This window comes from Neoarius graeffei, chromosome 18 (assembly GCF_027579695.1).
Source record: "Neoarius graeffei isolate fNeoGra1 chromosome 18, fNeoGra1.pri, whole genome shotgun sequence".
NCBI lineage: Eukaryota > Metazoa > Chordata > Actinopteri > Siluriformes > Ariidae > Neoarius > Neoarius graeffei.
In genome coordinates, this window is record NC_083586.1 from 64,451,901 (window position 1) to 64,471,026 (window position 19,126).

Sequence of the window (19,126 nt, forward strand, 5' to 3'; positions counted from 1 at the left end):
ATAGGGGACCAGGGCGGGACAAGTGGCAGATTTTGTTTTAACCTCCGGCCCCAGCTCCTCCCTCTCTGGAACTACCATTGCCAATGCCATGGGGATCCCCTCGTTCCATAGTTTTTTGCAGATTAAGGTGGTATATCTGCTGTGCCCCACTCATATCCATTTGCTTCACCTCATAGTCAACGTCCCCAACTCGCCGTGTGACCTCAAAGGGCCCTTGCCACTTGATGAGTAATTTAGAGCTTAATGTGGCTAATAATACAAGAACCTGATTTCCTGGTGTGAATTTTCTAAGCCATGTCCCCTGTTGTACAGCTGGGACTGGTGCTCTTGTGCCTGCTGCAAATTCTCTTGGGCTCGGTGACTGAGAGTGTGGAGTTTTGTGCACAGGTCAAGAACATATCAAATTTCAGTTTTGCTGTCAGAAGGCCCCTCCTCCCAATTTTTCCAGATGATGTCTAGGACGCTTTGAGGCTTGCGCCTAGATAATAACTCAAATGGGAAAAATCCTATGGAGGCTTGCGGGACCTCTCATACTGCAAACAACAGGGGTTCTCATCATTTATCCCACTTACGAGTGTCTTTGCTTATGAATCAACTTCTGTTTGTGTGTGATAGATGCTGGTGCGGATCAGTTTAACCCCCAATAACTCATAAGGTTCGCAAACTGTGTGTGACATGAATGTAGTGTCAAGTCAAGTTTATTTGTATAGCGCTTTTAACAATAAACATTATCGCAAAGCAGCTCTCCAGAATTTGAATGACTTAAAACATGAGCTAATTTTATCCCTAATCTATCCCCAATGAGCACGCCTGTGGTGACGGTGGCAAGGAAAAACTCCCTCAGACGACATGAGGAAGAAACCTCGAGAGGCAAACTCCGCCCATGAGTATGAGGCGCCTAAGGTTAAAATCTTAGTGCAAGTGGGATACACGATTAAAACACTTTAATTACAAGTTACAACCTGCATATTATACAGAGAACCTTGATGAGACAGATATTTATGAGGATTCGAGTAACAGAAGTGTAAATGCTGCAGATGGACAACAGGGGGCAGTAGATACATTTACAACTCAACAAGATCATCATCATTATTATTATTAATATTATGTACATTTTCTATTTATTCACTTTTATCTTCTCAGATCTGCATTTACCATTTTATTGAAGAGGAGAGAAACTGATCTACACACACACACACACACACACACACACACACAGTTCTTCTGAAATTATTTGTCTAAGTGGAAATAGATTTCATAGACTTGTTTGAATGGTGCCAGTAATCCTGGTGTTGATTTTAAATAATTCTCTACCTAAATCTAAACCTAGTCCAGACGCATTTGACATGTCCTTCAAAAACTATCGTTGTAACTAAAATTAGTATAAATACACAGGTGATTATAGAAAATTGCGTGCTCTGATTGGTCGAGAGATTCTGACTATTTCTCAATAATCACCTCGAGCGACTCGGCAAAATGGCGGCTGATCACTTCGTCACACTAAAATTGCTCAGAAATTTGGTCTGAAACTATTCAAAGGTAAGGTGGGATTGTGATTTATTTTATCGATTTCAAAACAAAGGATTTTATGTGACTCGGCCTAGAGAAGCGACACAAATCTACGCCGTGCCATTATCATATTTGCATGCCACTTTTGAAGTTTGAAATGAATGATTTTTAAAAAAAAATAATCACCTGTGTAATTATACTAAAACAATTATCTGCCTCAGGCTCAGTGAATATTGGTGAAGAATAATCTCGACCTCGACTTCATCTCGCTTATTATTCACTGACATTAACTTCACCTTTGGCGAAAAATTGTTAAATAACGTTTCTGCAATATTCTAAAAACATTTGCAGTAATAATGCTTTGCTCTGTTATGTGATGTGTTATTGTGGTAATGTTTCTAAATGTTATGTTAAAAATATTTACAAAAAAGACAGAAATGCTGGCAGATTAAATGAAGCCTGACCTGACAAGTCCATATCCATATCCATACCTCACACATCCTGATCCTAACCTGATTCGATCTTTTAACTGATTGACATTTTAGTAAAGTTAGAAGAAAATTAAAGTTGCTCTTTGTTTACAATGCAGAAAACCAAAATCAAAAAGAAGATATATATGAATTAAAAGAGCAATAAAAGTTCTAAACCAAAAAAACATGTGCATCAAAAATATGAAAAAGCTCAGCTAATCACTGACAATGTATCCCTGGAAGGAACAGCCCTGTGGACGTTCATGTTGAGTCACTGCTCATCTGCACATCTGCTGTAGCGGTGTTAGGTTTGTTGGCGCAGCAAAACGCATCCAGGTACTTCCTGTACTGCTGCCTGACCTGGAAGTGGAAGAGAAGATGGACAAAAATAGAAAAAAAAGTAAAACAATTTTTAAATTCTATTCAAGTTTGGATCAAAACAAAGTGCGGAGTGCTGACCTCTTGGTTGAAGAGACAGTGGACCAGGAAGATGAAGGTGCCCTGCTGGCTAGCGAAGAACATCCAGACATACCATGATGTAGAATCGTTGGAGAAAAATAAAATAATCCAAGGGCAGCCGAGGATAAAAAACTGGGCCAGGCTTTTAAACATCACACATAGTATGAGTTTTTGATTATTGGTGTTACTCCTCTGTAAGTTCTGAAGTTTCTGCCGTATTATAGTGAAGCTCAAGATGATGATGATGATGATGTAGAAGATGAAGTTTAACTGCACAGGAAAAAAAATAGTTCAGATGAATTAAATGAAATAGGTGTTATAATGACTTTCATTACCTGTGATTTTTAATTCTTTACTGTGTGTAGTACTTACTGCAAGAATGCAAAGAAAAATTAAATTAACAACAAACGTAGCTTCTGAGTCCCAATTTTCCCTGCATAAAGAAAAAACACGTAATACAATCAGTAAAAAAAATAAAAACAAAAACTTTACCGTCCCCTCAAGATATTTTATAACAGCAGATCCTGGAGTGGTTTGTTTCTCTGATACCACAGCAATTTGCAAACAATTAAAATTAAGAAGGATGCGTCCTATTTTTCTTCATTAATAGTTACATTTAATGTTATGAAATGTCTGTGAGACAAGTTACTTCCTGTTCTTACTTACATTATAGCAGCTATAAACAGTGGTTCCCTCACCAGTCTCTCTTTATTCTCGCTCTTAAGTTTAAAGCTAGACTGCCTTTCAGGGTCATAAATAGAATTTTCCCAATGCCCAATTATCTTTGTTTAGTGACCGAAAGCTACTGAATTTGAATCGCAGACTTCCAATTTTATTAGTTTTTTTTTTAATAGAACAATTAATGACTTTATTTCCACGTGTCCCTAAATTCTCCGCTATTTTTTCCTGCTTCACCATGACCCAATTCAAGATACTACGTCATGCACCACGTGGTGGGCTTTCCCCGTTCACGCAAGGCATTATGGGATACAAATTTGAAACAGGAGAGAAAAATGGAGGATGTGAGTGTAAAAATAAAATGTGAAAGACCAACTGCAATAACAGAAAGCGAGAAGAAAAGACGTTATGTTCTATACGAATGAAAGGAAACGCAGGACCAAACGAATAAATATGGGCGCTCAGCGAGCACCTCGGTGTGATCAGCTGTTCGTTTAGCGACAGAATGATGGAACTGTCAGTGCACGCTCAAAGGGAAACCTGTAGATGGCAGTAATGCAACACTGTGGATGCCAGCTGCCGTAAAACCCAAAAGAAGAAGAAGAAGGTAAACCTGCGGGTGTGCACACGGACTTCCTCTGTCTGCTTGACTGCGCCAAGCGAGCGATTTCATGCACATTATTTGCTTTAATCCCCTCAAATTAAATAACTTCCCAGCCACAGAATGGCCTGATATTTTGTGAGATATTACAGAAATAAACAGATATCACAATCACCACATTTCATCTCATCTCATCTCATTATCTCTAGCCGCTTTATCCTTCTACAGGGTCGCAGGCAAGCTGGAGCCTATCCCAGCTGACTACGGGTGAAAGGCGGGGTACACCCTGGACAAGTCGCCAGGTCATCACAGGGCTGACACATAGACACAGACAACCGTTCACACTCACATTCACACCTACGCTCAATTTAGAGTCACCAGTTAACCTAACCTGCATGTCTTTGGACTGTGGGGGAAACCGGAGCACCCGGAGGAAACCCACGCGGACACGGGGAGAACATGCAAACTCCACACAGAAAGGCCCTCGCCGGCCACGGGGCTCGAACCCAGGACCTTCTTGCTGTGAGGCGACAGTGCTAACCACTACACCACCGTGCCGCCCACCACATTTCAGACAGAACTAAATTTCACCGATTTTATGAAATGCAAAGGCCATCTACTTTTAATTAAACAAAAATATGCAGCATGACATGTTACTAACAAAGTGCAAAGTGTAAGCTCCTCTGTCCTGACGATGTCAGAGAATGTACAGTTAGAGCTTCATGTATTTATTAACATATTTCCAATCCAGCTATTCGTATGAAATGTACACTAGATATTGCTACACAGCTAAAAAATTCATAATATGAGTGTGATGGTTGTCTGTCTCTGTGGTAGCCCTGAGATAGACTGGAAAGCTGCTCAGGGTGAACCTTCTTGCTGTGAGACTACAGTGCTAACCATTGCGCCACCATGCTAACCTGTGTATACTGTAGCTGATTCTAGAGACTGCTGTGTGTGAAAATCTTAGGCGATCAGCGGTTTCTGAAAGGCTCAAACCAGCCCATCTGGGACCAACACCCAGGCCACAGTTAAAGTCACACAGATCACACTTTTACTTCATTCTGAGGGTGACCAGACATCCGATTTGGGGTTGTGTGTCCCGAGTCCCGACAAAAGTCTGTCAGGACACGGATATGTCCCGGTTTTCGCCACTCGCGACGTTTGCGACTGAGCAGCATGGGATCATTAGCGGAGAAATGTCTGCATTTACTATTTTGATGAATTGACCGGTGTGGCAGCGGGGGCGTGGTCAAGCGTCGGTCTGTGACCGGAGGGCGGAGTCAGGGAAGGTAAGTGGCAGAATCACTACATCTGATGTGAATTAATATGTTTGTGTGTCTTCCCCAGTGACCGCACTCTATATAAGGAGAGAGTGCGAGCTCTCTCCCCAACCAGACGACTGGAGTGTGTGCGTTGGCTGGGAGAGTTAAACGTTTGCTGAAAAGTGAAAATAAAAAGAGTTTTGTGAACTCAGTTCTGATCTGCCGTCCTTCTGTGCTCCACCCAACCATACAGACTGTCACAGTTGTGCTGAAACCCGGGGCTGAGCACAGAAGGACGGCAGGCCAGAACTGAGTTCACAAAACTCTTTTTATTTTCACTTTTCAGCAAATTTTTAACTCTCCCAGCCAACGCACACACTCCAGTCGTCTGGTTGGGGAGAGAGCTCGCACTCTCTCCTTATATAGGGCGTGGTCACTGGGGAAGACACACAAACACATTAATTCACATCAGGTGTAGTGATTCTGCCACTTACCTTCCCTGACTCCGTGGTCACAGACCGACGCTTGACCACACCCCCGCTGCCACAACAGGAATCGCAAACTTTCCTGGTTACTGGCCCTGTGGCATGGGTGTTTATTTAGCCACATTATTCCAGACAACAGAACGTGTTGCCATGCAACAATAAAATAAAATATTAACAAGCGCGAATGTTCTTTGTCTAGCAGCTAGCAGCAGTAATGCCGCAGCAATTATGCTGAAAAGAAAATGTACCTTTTCCAAAGATTTACAGGGCACCTACCCCTTCCTCCGAGAGGTGCAGAACAATGCACACGAAGCCTACTGCACACACTGTAAGTGTTTTGTTCTTGTACTGAGTTGGGTAGCCTATGTGGCAAATGCTGTGCGCTCCTGTGGGGGCTTTCCTCGGGCTGTCGCCCCTCTCCTCCTTTACTGCTGTTTTGTTTGAGTGTATATTCTCAAATCACTTGTCTTTTTTGTTTCTGTTTAACATACCATTCTGACAGTTTGGCCATATTGCTGTGTTGAACAGCTTGTTGCACCTTCCATTAAAGTGTTCACTTTTGTACACATCTTCTTGCTTTATTCATTCAGTTGTGGGGAATGGTTAGTAAGGTTGATTCTGACCTAGGCTATGTTGAGGTCACATATCTACTTTTTAAGTTCATGCTATAGTGCATACAATTTTAGAGATATAGCCTACATGTGCATATGCATTCTTCTTGGTGTTCTCACAAACAGGTGAAATAAATCAGTTTAAATTTGGCCTATGGACATAGCCTGGCCTATTCTCAGCCATTACAAAATCTGCTGTCTGACCATAATTTAACTGATCTGTATACCACTATGCTACTAGATAACAAAATGCCTGTTTGTTTTATTTCATGTGAGATGTTCATAAATGTGAGCTTCAACAAAATGATAAGAGCACCTCTCTGAGTGTCACGTTTACGTAAAAAAAAGGTGTGCATGCACGAGCATGGTCGCGTGCAAAAGTGTCCTGGTTTCAGACTAGGGAAATCTGGTCACCCTACGTACCTGTATGTTCTAATACACTGTGCTGCTGCCACGTGATTGGCTGTGTGGATAACTGCATAAACAAGCAGGTCTAAAGGTTTTCCGATTGTAGTGGACAACTAATGTATGGATGAATGTAGCCCTGTGATAGATTGGTGACCTGCCCATGGTGAACCCCGCCAATCGCCTGAGGTTAGCTGGAATTGGCTCCAGGTTCCCCTGTGACCCTGACAAATAAGCGATATGGATAAGCGATGGATGGATGGATGGATGGATGGATGGATGGATGGAATTAAAACAGTTACATAAGTTGTGGTCCACTTATTTGATTGGACAATTGATTGGCCATTCCAAGAGTACTGATATTTCATATAACAGCACTTGCACAGTATCACTCCACTTCTCTGTGTTCACGACATAAAATTCTAGCAATAGTTTGTTAGAATCAGAGCCATGCTGATATTCAGTATAACAGCACTCTTCCCTGTGTGAAATTACTGAAATAAAATGAGGCAATAAACCCACCCAGTTTCCCACACTCACTCGATACATGTTTGGCTTCCAGTAAACCTCAGAAGCATGAACAGCAGAGTCGCCAGAGCCAGGGGCACACAGTATCCAATCACAATTAACCATTTCCAGCTAAACCCCTCCCCCTGCATTGATCTGATATTTGATAGGTTCTTCACAGATATGAAGAGCAGGATGGCTTCAATGAACATCCACAGACCAAATGACAAATAGAAAAAATCCCAAAGCCAGTCCAGTACTAGATTCCATATCTGTGGAAAGAAAGAAGAATGTTGTTAGAACACCTGGTTAATAGATATTATTGTGAATGGCGCGATGCAGCCATATTGTGTCAGGTTACTACGCACACAAGTGTCGATACAGGCCGATACCTTTTGACTGATAACTGGGTACCCATTTAAATTCATTTCATTTTTATTTCATCTCAGTTAGAATAACTGCCGGCTTTAGGATTTGGGGTTTTAATATTACAGTTTGTGTTGATTTTGAAAGTGTCCTGCCGAATGCATGCAGTTTTTCATACGACTGAAAGACTGCGAGTTTTCACGTTTACACTGAACATGACTTGAAAGAAACCAAAAGCTGTTCATTTGAGTTTATGAATCTTTATATTTTAATGTATACATGTAAATCTATATACGAGTATTTTTTAAATAAATAGTTAAACTTACTTGTTGCATTTCTGCATATTTCATGGGTTATTTCATAGACTGGTAATAGTGAAATTGTTTATATGTGCTAAAGTCTTTAAATTACTTTAAAAGTTAAAGCCCATTAAAGTGCTAATTTCATTCTGTGTATTGGGTGGATTCAAACACATTCAGAGATTCTGATTTATTTAATGAGTGACATAGTGCATTACGTTAAGGGTTACGTGAAGGTTTTATTATTTATTTTGAATATTTCTAGCTGCTTAAATAGACCCATTAGTGATAATTAGTTCTTTACCTTAAAGCACTGATTTCATCAAAAGAAAGATATTTCTTGCTAATTAAAAGAATTCAGGAGCGCACCTCAGAGCTGGGGGGCACTCCACACACACACACACACACACACACACACATACATATATATTCCTGTGCAAAGGTCTTAGTCACATGTAAAGAAATGCTGTAGACCAAAAAATGCCTTAAAAATAATGAAATGAAATGTTTCAACATAGAAAAAAAAAACATATACAGTAGTAATCCCCCCTCTCACATGTGCCTGGATAAAGGACTTTCTTACTAACCGGCCCCAGACTGTGAGACTTGGGCCCCCACTTCTCCTCCACCCGCACATTGAGCACCGGCTCTCCACAGGGCTGTGTGCTGAGCCCCCTCCTGTACTGCCTCCACACCCACGACTGAAGTCCAACCCACAACATCAACAACCTTATCGTCAAGTTTGCTGACGACACCACAGTGGTCGGACTCAGATGATCTGCAGGTTTTACTGAGCATCTTACAGAACCAGCCCCAGTTCTTCTGGACACTTTGACTGTCACACTCACTTCTTCATTTTACACCAAAACCCAGCCGACTTCATTATGTTTTCTTTTTTAATCTGAAAAGTGCTCTCTTATGGAATATGCTGCTCAGGTACAGACTTTTTTTTTTCCTCTAACATTTAATTTTGTCCTAAAAAATGAATGTTTGGAACTCTAAAATGTTTTAGATAATGTAGAAGTCAGAAAACAGAAATCTATAACAAAGTTTGTATGAAGAAAAGCAGGGTGCCTAAGTCTTTTGCACAGTTCTATATATAAAATTTAAAATGATTCATTTTTCACTTGCAGGTCAAAAAGGGCAACACTCACTGTCTGGGAATATGGCAAGGCCAGGTCAAAAAGCATAACCATCAACAAGCTTATACACAGGTTTATCAGAGCCGTTCTGGTCAATTTTCTGTTCGGCGAACAAAAGGCGAGTGTCAGTATCGACAAAATCAGAAATATAATTCCCACTGCTATAGATGCTTTGACGAAAATGATCCAAGAATGATCCATCTGGAAAGATTAAAAGAAATGATACATCTCTATTATTAAAACTCTTGTGCTTATTAGAGGACTTGTCTTCACAATATGCTCATACAGATCATTCAGTATCCATGGGACACATGCAGTACCTTTACTGATTTTTTTTTTTTTGAGGTGGTAAATCAAGTGCAAAGACAAATAAATATCAGACAAGCCCACTGTCACCTAACAAGTGTGAAGAACCAGAAACCAGGTTCCAGAAGATGTAGCTTGAAACCATATCTAGTGCTTGAAATTCAGAAAAAATCACACAAAAAAATCCAAACCTTTTAATGCACTTTAACTGGGAAAGATTGTCCACCAATTTCTAACAGCTGCTACTAATGTGGAAGGTTTTGGAGAAAGCTATCTTCTGTGCTTCCTCAGAAACACATGAAACTAACCACTACCTCTTTTTGAACAGCTGCTTCTTATACAATATCTTGAGGATAGAGCTTACCGTATCCTGGTCCCTTACAACTTGCATGATAGTAAAAGTACCCAGACGATCACAAGAGCACACAGTGTGAGTGGAGTTTTTGTCTGTGATGTTACAACCAGCTTCAGCCCAGTCTGTGTCTGTCCAGTACCCACAGTAGAGAATGCCTGCAGGGTCTAACTCCTAGTGAGGAAGAGGAGGGAATAACCAAAATCTGAAAACTGGTAATTAAAAAGAATAAATAAATCCTCTCGAAGGGAAATAACTTACTCTGATGTGTGTGAACGTGAGATTGAGTGGTTTGGTGAGGTGTGGGTTGGTGGTTTGGAGAAGTGTTACTGATACCACAGAAGACATCATGGTTTTGATTATTAATGGGCGAGGTGTCAGGATGTCTGCCATGTTGGTGTAGCTCACAAAGGCCACAGTAACTGAAATGAAATCAAGGTTAAAACTAGAAGGACACTCAGTAGAGTGCATACCTCCACCAAGTCACATGTTAGAATATCCATATGTTTACTAATCTGTGTTGTGGATCAACATCAAAATACAATCACTTGAACCTAGGATAACAGTAAAGCTCTACACCCAATTTCATCCAAATCCATTCACTACTTTTGGAGCTTTACTGGGAACAGACAAAAAAAATCCTGGATCCACATACATATATGGATTTGCTTCAAAATCTAACCAATTGTTCCCTGGCTCAGCTTTCCTCCAAATTTCATCAAAATCCATTCACTACTTTTTAAGTTATGTTGGGAACAAACAAAGAAGGTTGGCAGAGGTAATAATAATATAAAAGGAAATCTGCTTGGACACTTAGACTTGATACCAATTCTTGAATTTGCCGACTTGAATAGTTTGAGTTGTTTGCATGGAAAAATAATTAAATGAAGAGATTTTGATTTTACAACAATTTAAAAGAAGGTAAGCACAATTATTCCTGGTCAGATTTATTCTGAAAAAAAATCAATAGCTGTGACAGTCACATCTGCACCTGTTGGCATGCTGGACTCCACTTCCCACTTCTGGACTCCACTTCCCAGCATTCAAAGCGACCTTCAAATATGGCCGCCACAGACTACAACACCCATCCTACACTTCCCTGCTCACAGTCCCCTGATTACTGACTGCACACACCTGGACTCAATCACCTGTTTTCACAAACTATTCTGCCCCAGCCTCGCCTGACCTTTGCCTGTTTCTAAATTCCAATTTTTGCCTATGATTTGGTTTGTCTGCCAGTGTTCCTAATAAATTCTGTTTCTGCTTTTACATCCATCTGTCACCTGCAGTCCTGACAGTGACCTTAGAACAATTTATTTCACAGCAGTTATGAACTGTAACTATAGACTTCATCTTTCCATTAGTCTGGACTATTAGTTTATTTTGGAGGTAAATATTGGAGCAATGGTTTTGCTCATCTATGTGCAGTGGGGAATTTTACCCAGAGACATGGTAAAAAAAATGTAAAGATCACTACGATACCATTGCTGTTCTTTGAGATCCCAGTCAACTCGATATCCATGGATGCACTGCTTGTGATGAGAGAATGGACTTTATTCACAGAGGTGTTTTGTCCAACAGTAATTACCTGAACCTCTGGAAAGATAGAAATCAAGAGTCAGGATTGTCCTACTTTTTGCCAATCATGTTCAATTTCTGTATTGTCTTATGATGGAGAATATTCTCTTCTGATGGAGATAACACAACACTGAATGTAATGTAATGGTGTAATGGTGGTGCACATAGACGCAGTGGCTCAGGGCTCTTCTTTTCAGTGCTTTGTTTGGCTGGTTGTGTATGTGCTGTTACTCATCATGACGACATCCTGCTGGGCGAACAGCATCTAAAGCTAGCATGAGCACCTAAAAATAGGATTATGCAGTGAGTGGACTGTTACAGATGAGTTTCTCCACTCCCATGACATCCTGGCGGACACAGCCAGGTGCCCAGGCTCTCCGTGGATTACCTTCCCCACAAGCAGGAGGCAGAAGCAGTGCAGGGACAGGAGGCAGAAGCAAGGCTGCAGGGCCAGCATTCTGGTGAGGTTACAGAAGCGGCCACACAAGCTGTCTCTTCCTAGTATCTTTCTCACCAACACAAGATCCCTTGTAAATGAGATGGACAAATTAAAGCCACAGGTTGCAGAAAATAAGATCATCAAGGACAGCTGAATTCTGCTAATCACAGAGACCTGGCTTCATTCACTCTTTCTGGATACAGTTATTGTGCTAGCAGGCCACACAGTACCCCATCATGATAGGACCTTTTATTTATTAATTAAATACATAAAATATGTCCATATAATATATTTATTTATTCTTCTCTGAAGAATCGCCACCTTAACATTGTGAAGGGGTTTGTGTGTCCCAGTGATCCTGGGAGCTGTGTTGTTGGGGGCATTAGCCCCTGGTGGTGTCTCCCAAGGCAAACTAGTTCCAGGGGAAGGGCAAGACTAAGAGCGATTCATGGACCTTGATGAAACAGCTAAGTAGGAGCTGCAGCACCTTGCCTGGGTGTGGGAAACTGGGGCCTCCTCCTGGAGCCAGACCTGGGAGGGGAGTTTGCTGGTGAGTGTTTGGTGGCCAGGCCTTGGCCCATGGGGCCCAGCCAGGCACAACCCGAAGAAATTACATGGAGCCGCAGCCATGTGGGCTCACCACCCACAATGACAGGCACCAGAGTTGGGTGCATTATGAACCAGGTAGCAGGAAAAGGTGGGAGCTTGGGCGTGTTGATCTTTGGCAGTACAGACTAGTTTTTAGGATGTGGAATGTCACCTTTCTGGTGGGGAAGGAACCAGAGCTGGTGCGGGAGGTGGAGCGGTACTAACTAGAATTAGTTGGGCTTGCCTGCACACATAGCGCCATTTCTGGAACCAAAATCCTGGAGAGAGGGTGGACTCTCTCCTTTTTCAGAGTTGCTCAGGGTGAGAGGCATCAGGTGGGTGTGGGGATACTCACAAGCCCCTGACTAAGTACCACTATGTTGGAGTTCTCCCTGGAGAACAAGAGGGTCATCTCTATGCGACTGCAAGTCACTGAGAGGAAAACTCTGACCGTTGTTTGTGCTTATGCACCAAACAGCAGTGCAGAGTATTCAGCCTTCTTGGAGTCGCTGGGTGTTGTCCTGGAAGAGGTGTTGACTGGGGACTCCATAGTTCTCCTGGGGGATTTCAATGCTCATGTGGCCAATGATGGAGAAACCTGGAAGGGGGTGATTGGGAGGAACAGCCTGCCTGATCTAAACCCGAGTGGTGTTTTGTTGTTGGGCTTCTGTGCTCACCATGGATTGGCCATAACAAACACCATGTTCAAACATAAGGTGGTTCATAAGTGTACCTAGTACCAGAACACCTTAGGCCAAAGATCGATGATTGACTTTGTGTTCATATAATCAGATCTGCAGCCATATGTCTTGGACATTTGGGTGAAGAGAGGAACAGAGCTGTCAACTGATCACCACCTGGTGGTGAGTTGGATCAGATGGCAGGAGAGGCTGCCAGACAGACCTGGCAAACCCAAGTGTGTAGTGAGGGTGAACTGGAAATGTCTGGTGGAGTCCTCTTTTCATGGGGTCTTCAATTCCCACCTCTGGAAGAGCTTTTTTTGCATCCCAGGGGAGGTTGGGGACATGGAATCTGAATGGACCATATTCAAAGCCTCTATTGTAGAGGCAGCTAGTAGGAGCTGTGGACAAAAGGTCATTGGTGCCTGTTGTGGCAGTAACCTAAGAACCCACTGGTAGACACCAGCAGTGAAGGAAAACATCAAGATGAAGAAAGAGGCCTTTCAGGCTTAGGGTGCTTTCACACCTGGTCCCCTTTAAAGGAACCAGACTCAGTCCTCTTTAAGTGGACCAAAAAGTGGACCAACAGAAAAAGAACTCAGTTCTTTTTGTGTTCACACTGTGAATTTATTACAAAGAGGACTGGGTTCTCTTTCTGGTCCAGTTAAGCTTTGATGGGGCCTTAGTCCTCTTTCTGTTCACACCAGGTCCTCTAGAGCCCTCAGACCCCCAGTGCACGGAATTCTGGGTAATTTTCTCTTGAATCAAAATGTCTGCTGCCATGCTTGCCCTGCTGTATTCTTTGATCAAAATAGTGCGGATTAAGGAAAATAAATTTATTATATTATATATATTTATATATATATATAAATATATATATAAATATATATATAAATATAAACATATATATATAAATATATATCTCGTCTCATCTCATCTTCTTCCGCTTATCGGGGGCCGGGTCATGGAGGCAGCAGTCTAAGCATGGAAGCCCAAACTTCCCTTTCCCCAGACACCTTGGCCAACTCCTCGGGAAGAACACCGAGGCGTTCCCAGGCCAGCCGAGAGACATAGTCCCTCCAGCATGTCCTAGGTCTTCCCCGGGGCCTCTTCCCGGGGGGACATGCCTGGACAACCTCCCCGGGGAGGCGTCCAGGAGGCATCCGAAAAAGATGCCCGAGCCACCTCAGCTGATTCCTCTCGATGTGGAGGAGCAGCGGCTCTATCCGAGCTCCTCCAGAGTGACTGTGCTTCTCACCCTATCTCTAAGGGAGCGCCCAGCCACCCTGCGAAGGAAACTCATTTCGGCCGCTTGTATCCGCGATCTTGTTCTTTCGGTCATTACCCAAAGCTCATGACCATAGGTGAGAGCCGGAACGTAGATCGACCAGTAAATTGAGAGCTTTGCCTTTTGGCTCAGCTCCTTCTTCACCACGACGGCCCGGTAAAGCGACCGCATCACTGCGGAGGCTGCACCGATCCGCCTGTCGATCTCACGCTCCATCCTTCCCTCACTCGTGAACAAGATCCCGAGATACTTAAACTCCTCCACTTGAGGCAGGACTTCTCCACCAACCTGGAGAGGGCAAGCTACCCTTTTCCAGTCGAGAACCATGGCCTCGGACTTGGAGGTGCTGATTCTCATCCCAGCCACTTCACACTCGACTGCAAACTGCCCCAGTGCATGCTGAAGGTCCTGGTTTGAAGAAGCCAACAGGACAACATCATCCGCAAAAAGCAGAGATGAAATCCTGTGGTTCCCAAACAGGATTCCTTCCAGCCCCTGGCTGCCCCTAGAAATTCTGTCCATAAAAATTATGAACAGAACCGGTGACAAAGGGCAGCCCTGCCAGAGTCCAACATGCACTGGGAACAGGTCTGACTTACTGCCGGCAATGCGAACCAGACTCCTGCTCCGTTCATACAGGGACCAGACAGCCCTTAGCAAAGAGCCCTGAACCCCATACTCCTGAAGCACCCCCCACAGAATACCATGGGGGACACGGTCGAATGCCTTCTCCAGATCCACAAAACACATGTGGACTAGTTGGGCAAACTCCCATGAACCCTCGAGCACCCTATGAAGGGTATAGAGCTGGTCCAGTGTTCCGCAACCAGGACGAAAACCGCATTGTTCCTCCTGGATCCGAGGTTCGACTATTGGTCAAATTCTCCTCTCCAGTACCCTGGAGTAAACCTTCCCTTGGAGGCTGAGAAGTTTGATTCCCCTATAATTGGAGCACACTCTCCAGTCCCCTTTCTTAAAAAGAGGGACCACCACCCCAGTCTGCCACTCCAGAGGCACTGTCCCCGACCGCCACGCGATGTTGCAGAGGCGTGTCAACCAAGACAGCCCCACAACATCCAGAGACTTGAGATACTCAGGGCGGATCTCATCCACCCCCGGTGCCTTGCCACCGAAGAGCTTGCAAACCACCTCAGTGACTTCGGCTTGGGTAATGGACGAGTCCACCTCTGAGTCATCAGCCTCAGTCTCCTCAGTGGAAGACATGACGGTGGGATTGAGGAGATCCTCAAAGTATTCCTTCCACCGCCCGACAATGTCCCCAGTCGAGGTCAACAGCTCCCCACCAACACTGTAAACAGTGTTGGCAGAGTACTGCTTCCCCCTCCTGAGGCGCTGGATGGTTTGCCAGAATTTCTTCGAGGCCGACCGATAGTCCTTCTCCATGGCCTCCCCGAACTCCTCCCAGATCCGAGTTTTTGCCTCCGCAACTGCCCGAGCTGCAGCACGCCTGGCCTGCCGATACCCGTCAGCTGCCTCAGGAGTCCCAGAGGTCAACATGGCTCAATAGGACTCCTTCTTCAGCTTGACGGCATCCCTTACTTCCAGTGTCCACCACCGGGTTCAGGGATTGCCGCCACGACAGGCATCGGAGACCTTGCGGCCACAGCTCCAAACAGCTGCGTCCACAATGGAGGTAGAGAACATGGTCCACTCAGACTCAATGTCCCCCATCTCCCTCGGAAGCTGGGAAAAGCTCTCCCGGAGGTGGAAGTTAAAGACCTCCCCAACAGAGTGCTCGGCCAGACGTTCCCAGCAGACCCTCACCATACGTTTGGGCCTGCCAGGTCTGTCCAGCTTCCTCCTCTGCCAGCGTATCCAACTCACCACCAGGTGGTGATCAGTTGACAGCTCAGCCCCTCTCTTCACCCGAGTGTCCAAGACATAGGGCCGGAGATCAGATGAAACGACTACAAAGTCGATCATCGACCTCCGACCTAAGGTGTCCTGGTGCCACGTGCACTTATGGACACCCCTATGCTCGAACATGGTGTTTGTTATGGACAAACCGTGACTAGCACAGAAGTCCAATAACAAAACACCACTCGGGTTCAGATCGGGGAGGCCGTTCCTCCCAACCACGCCCCTCCAGGTGTCACTGTCATCACCCACATGAGCATTGAAGTCCCCCAGTAGCACAATGGAGTCCCCAGTCTGAGCACCCCATAGTACCTCTCCCAGGGACTCCAAGAAGGCCGGATACTCTATACTGCTATTTGGCCCGTAGGCACAAACAACAGCAAGAGCCCTCTCCCCAATCCGAAGGCGCAGAGAGGCGACCCTCTCGTTCACTGGAGTAAACTCCAACACATGGCGGCTGAGCTGGGGAGCTATAAGCAAGCCCACACCAGCCCGCCGCCGCTCACCATGGGCGACTCCAGAGAAGTGGAAAGTCCAGCCCTTCTCGAGGAGCTGGGTTCCAGAGCCCAAGCTGTGCGTGGAGGTGAGCCCGACTATCTCTAACCGGTACCTCTCAACCTCCCGCACAAGCTCAGGCTCTTTCCCCCATAGAGAAGTGACATTCCATGTCCCAACAGCCAGCCGCTGTGTCCGGGGATCAGGTCGTCGAGGCCCCTGCCTTCGACTGCCACCCAATCCACATTGCACCAATCCCCTACTGCTACCTCTGTGGGTGGTGAACCCACAGGAGGTCGGGCCCACATCACCTCTTCGGGCTGAGCCCAGCCGGGCCCCATGGGCAAAGGCCCGGCCACCAAGTGCTAGCATATGAGCCCCAACCCCGGGCCTGGCTCCAGGGTGGGGCCCCGGCTGCGTCATACCAGGCGACATCACGGTCCTTGATTTTTTCTCCATAGGGGTTTTTGGTGAACTGCTCTTGGTCTGGCCTGTCACCTAGGACCTGTCTGCGTTGGGAAACCCTGACAGGGGCATAATGCCCCTGACAACATGGCTCCAAGGATCATTCAAGCACACAAACCCCTCCACCACAATAAGGTGGCAGTTCTAGGAGGGTAATATATATATATATATATATATATATATATAGGCGGCACGGTGGTGTAGTGGTTAGCGCTGTCGCCTCACAGCAAGAAGGTCCTGGGTTCGAGCCCTGGGGCCGGCGAGGGCCTTTCTGTGTGGAGTTTGCATGTTCTCCCCGTGTCCGCGTGGGTTTCCTCCGGGTGCTCCGGTTTCCCCCACAGTCCAAAGACATGCAGGTTAGGTTAACTGGTGACTCTAAATTGACCGTAGGTGTGAATGTGAGTGTGAATGGTTGTCTGTGTTTATGTGTCAGCCCTGCGATGACCTGGCGACTTGTCCAGGGTGTACCCCGCCTTTCGCCCGTAGTCAGTTGGGATAGGCTCCAGCTTGCCTGCGACCCTGTAGAAGGATAAAGCGGCTAGAGATAATGAGATGAGATGAGATGTTTATATATATATATAAATAATATAGTTATATTATTGTGGCCGACTCATCAGTCAGTAAGTTCAGAGAACTGTAAAGCGGCTGTGGTAAGTTGCAAAAGGAAGTCGAGTTTCCCTGCTACAGTCACGGGACCAACTACAGCAAACGAAGAAGGTTAAACTACAGTGAAAAAGGCAAAGTGAACCCGGTGTGCTTTTTGTTCACAATGCGCAGATTAGGTGAACTGTACCATTGATTTTTAGCAAACCGTACTGAGACAACCTCCTGAGGTGGTCTCAGTTCGGTTCGCTTTAAAGGGGTCTGTGTACGGTTGGAGTGTTCACATATGCGCAAAAAATGCTGAGTCATCGATCTGAGTTCGGTTAGATGGCTGAAAGGGACCAAGTGTGAAAACACCCTTACTTGGCCCAGGTGTCCCTTGAGGCAGCAGGCAGGTACCAGGAGGCCAGAAGGGCTGCAGCTTCAGCAGTTGCTGAAGCAAAAACCTGGGTGTGGGAGGAATTCAGGGATTCCATGGAGAAACACTTTTGCTTGGCTTCAAGGAAGTTCTGCCAAATTGTTCAGTGACTCAGGAAGGGGAAGCAGGGCTTGCCTCAGGCTGTGCACAACTGAGGAGAACTATTGATATTGTCAGGCAGTGGAAGGAGCACTTTGAGGAACTCCTGAACCCATCCTACATATCTTCCATGGAAGAGGTGGAGTCTGAGGACTCAGGGGAAGCTTCATCCATATCTCTGGCAGAGGTCACTGAGGTAGTCAAGAAGCTCCTCGGTAGCAAGGAACCAGGGTTTGGATGAGATTCACCCTGAGATGCTGAAGGCTCCAGAGATTGTTGGGCTGTCTTGGCTGACATGCCTCTTCAGTGTCGCGTGGAGGTCAGGTACAGTGCCTGTGGAGTGGCAGACTGGAGTGGTGGTTCCTCTTTGTAAAAAGGGGGACCAGAGAGTGTGCTCTAATTATAGGGATATCACACTGCTCAAACTTCCCAGGAAAGTTTATTCCAGGGTGCTGGAAAGGAGGCTCTGACTGATTGTCAAACCTCAGATTCAGGAGGACCAATGCAGATTCCATCCTGGCAGTGGAATGGTGGACCAGGTCTTTACCCTGGCAGGGTTGTTGGGAGGTTCATGGGAGTATGACCAGCCAGTCTACATGTGTCTTGTAGATTTGGAAAAGGCTTATGACCATGTCTCCTGGGGGTATTGTGGGGGGCACTGCAGAAGTATGGGGCATCAGGGTCAGTGGTACAAGCCATCCAGTCCTTGTACAACCAAAGTGTGAGCTGTGTCCATATTCTTGGTACAAAGTCAAACATGTTTCTAGTGGGTGTTGGACTCCACCAAAGCTGCCCCTTGTCCCCAATCCTGTTTGTGATATTCATGTATGGGATCTCAAGGTGCAGTTGGGGTGAGGAGGGTGTCCAGTTTGGTAGCCTCAGAATTGCATCTCTGCTCTTTGTAGATGATGTGTTTCTGTTGGCTTCTTCAGAGCGTGGCCTTCAGCAAGTACTGGGATGGTTTGCAGCCGAGAGGGAAGTGGCAGGGATGATAATCAACACCTCCAAGTCTGAGGCCATGGTTCTCTGCCAGAAAATGGTGGAGTGCTCCCTCTGGGTTGGGAGTGAGTTGCTGCCCAAAGTGAAGGAGTTCAAGTATCTCTGGGTCTTGTTCATGAGTGATGGTAAAATGGAGTGTGA

At 45.2% G+C, this 19,126-nt stretch overlaps 1 protein-coding gene across 11 annotated transcripts in view; it reads right to left on the reverse strand.

Moving 5' to 3' along the window:
* Window positions 1-927: 927 nt before the first annotated feature.
* The window catches only part of LOC132866454 (adhesion G protein-coupled receptor E3-like), a 34,144-nt gene continuing 15,945 nt past the window's right edge, over window positions 928-19,126 (reverse strand). For 8 of the 11 annotated variants that reach the window (XM_060899223.1, XM_060899232.1, XM_060899233.1 and 5 more), the window contains 8 exons: window positions 10,938-11,051; window positions 9,717-9,877; window positions 9,468-9,629; window positions 8,810-8,998; window positions 7,024-7,262; window positions 2,811-2,871; window positions 2,439-2,708; window positions 928-2,339 (listed from right to left, as the gene is read on the reverse strand). In XM_060899223.1, the coding sequence (XP_060755206.1) occupies window positions 2,241-2,339; window positions 2,439-2,708; window positions 2,811-2,871; window positions 7,024-7,262; window positions 8,810-8,998; window positions 9,468-9,629; window positions 9,717-9,877; window positions 10,938-11,051 (1,295 nt within the window). In that variant the 3' untranslated portion in view covers window positions 928-2,240. The remainder of the gene's footprint in view (window positions 2,340-2,438; window positions 2,709-2,810; window positions 2,872-7,023; window positions 7,263-8,809; window positions 8,999-9,467; window positions 9,630-9,716; window positions 9,878-10,937; window positions 11,052-19,126) is intronic. The other 3 variants (XM_060899224.1, XM_060899226.1, XM_060899225.1) reach the window with 3 other exon arrangements.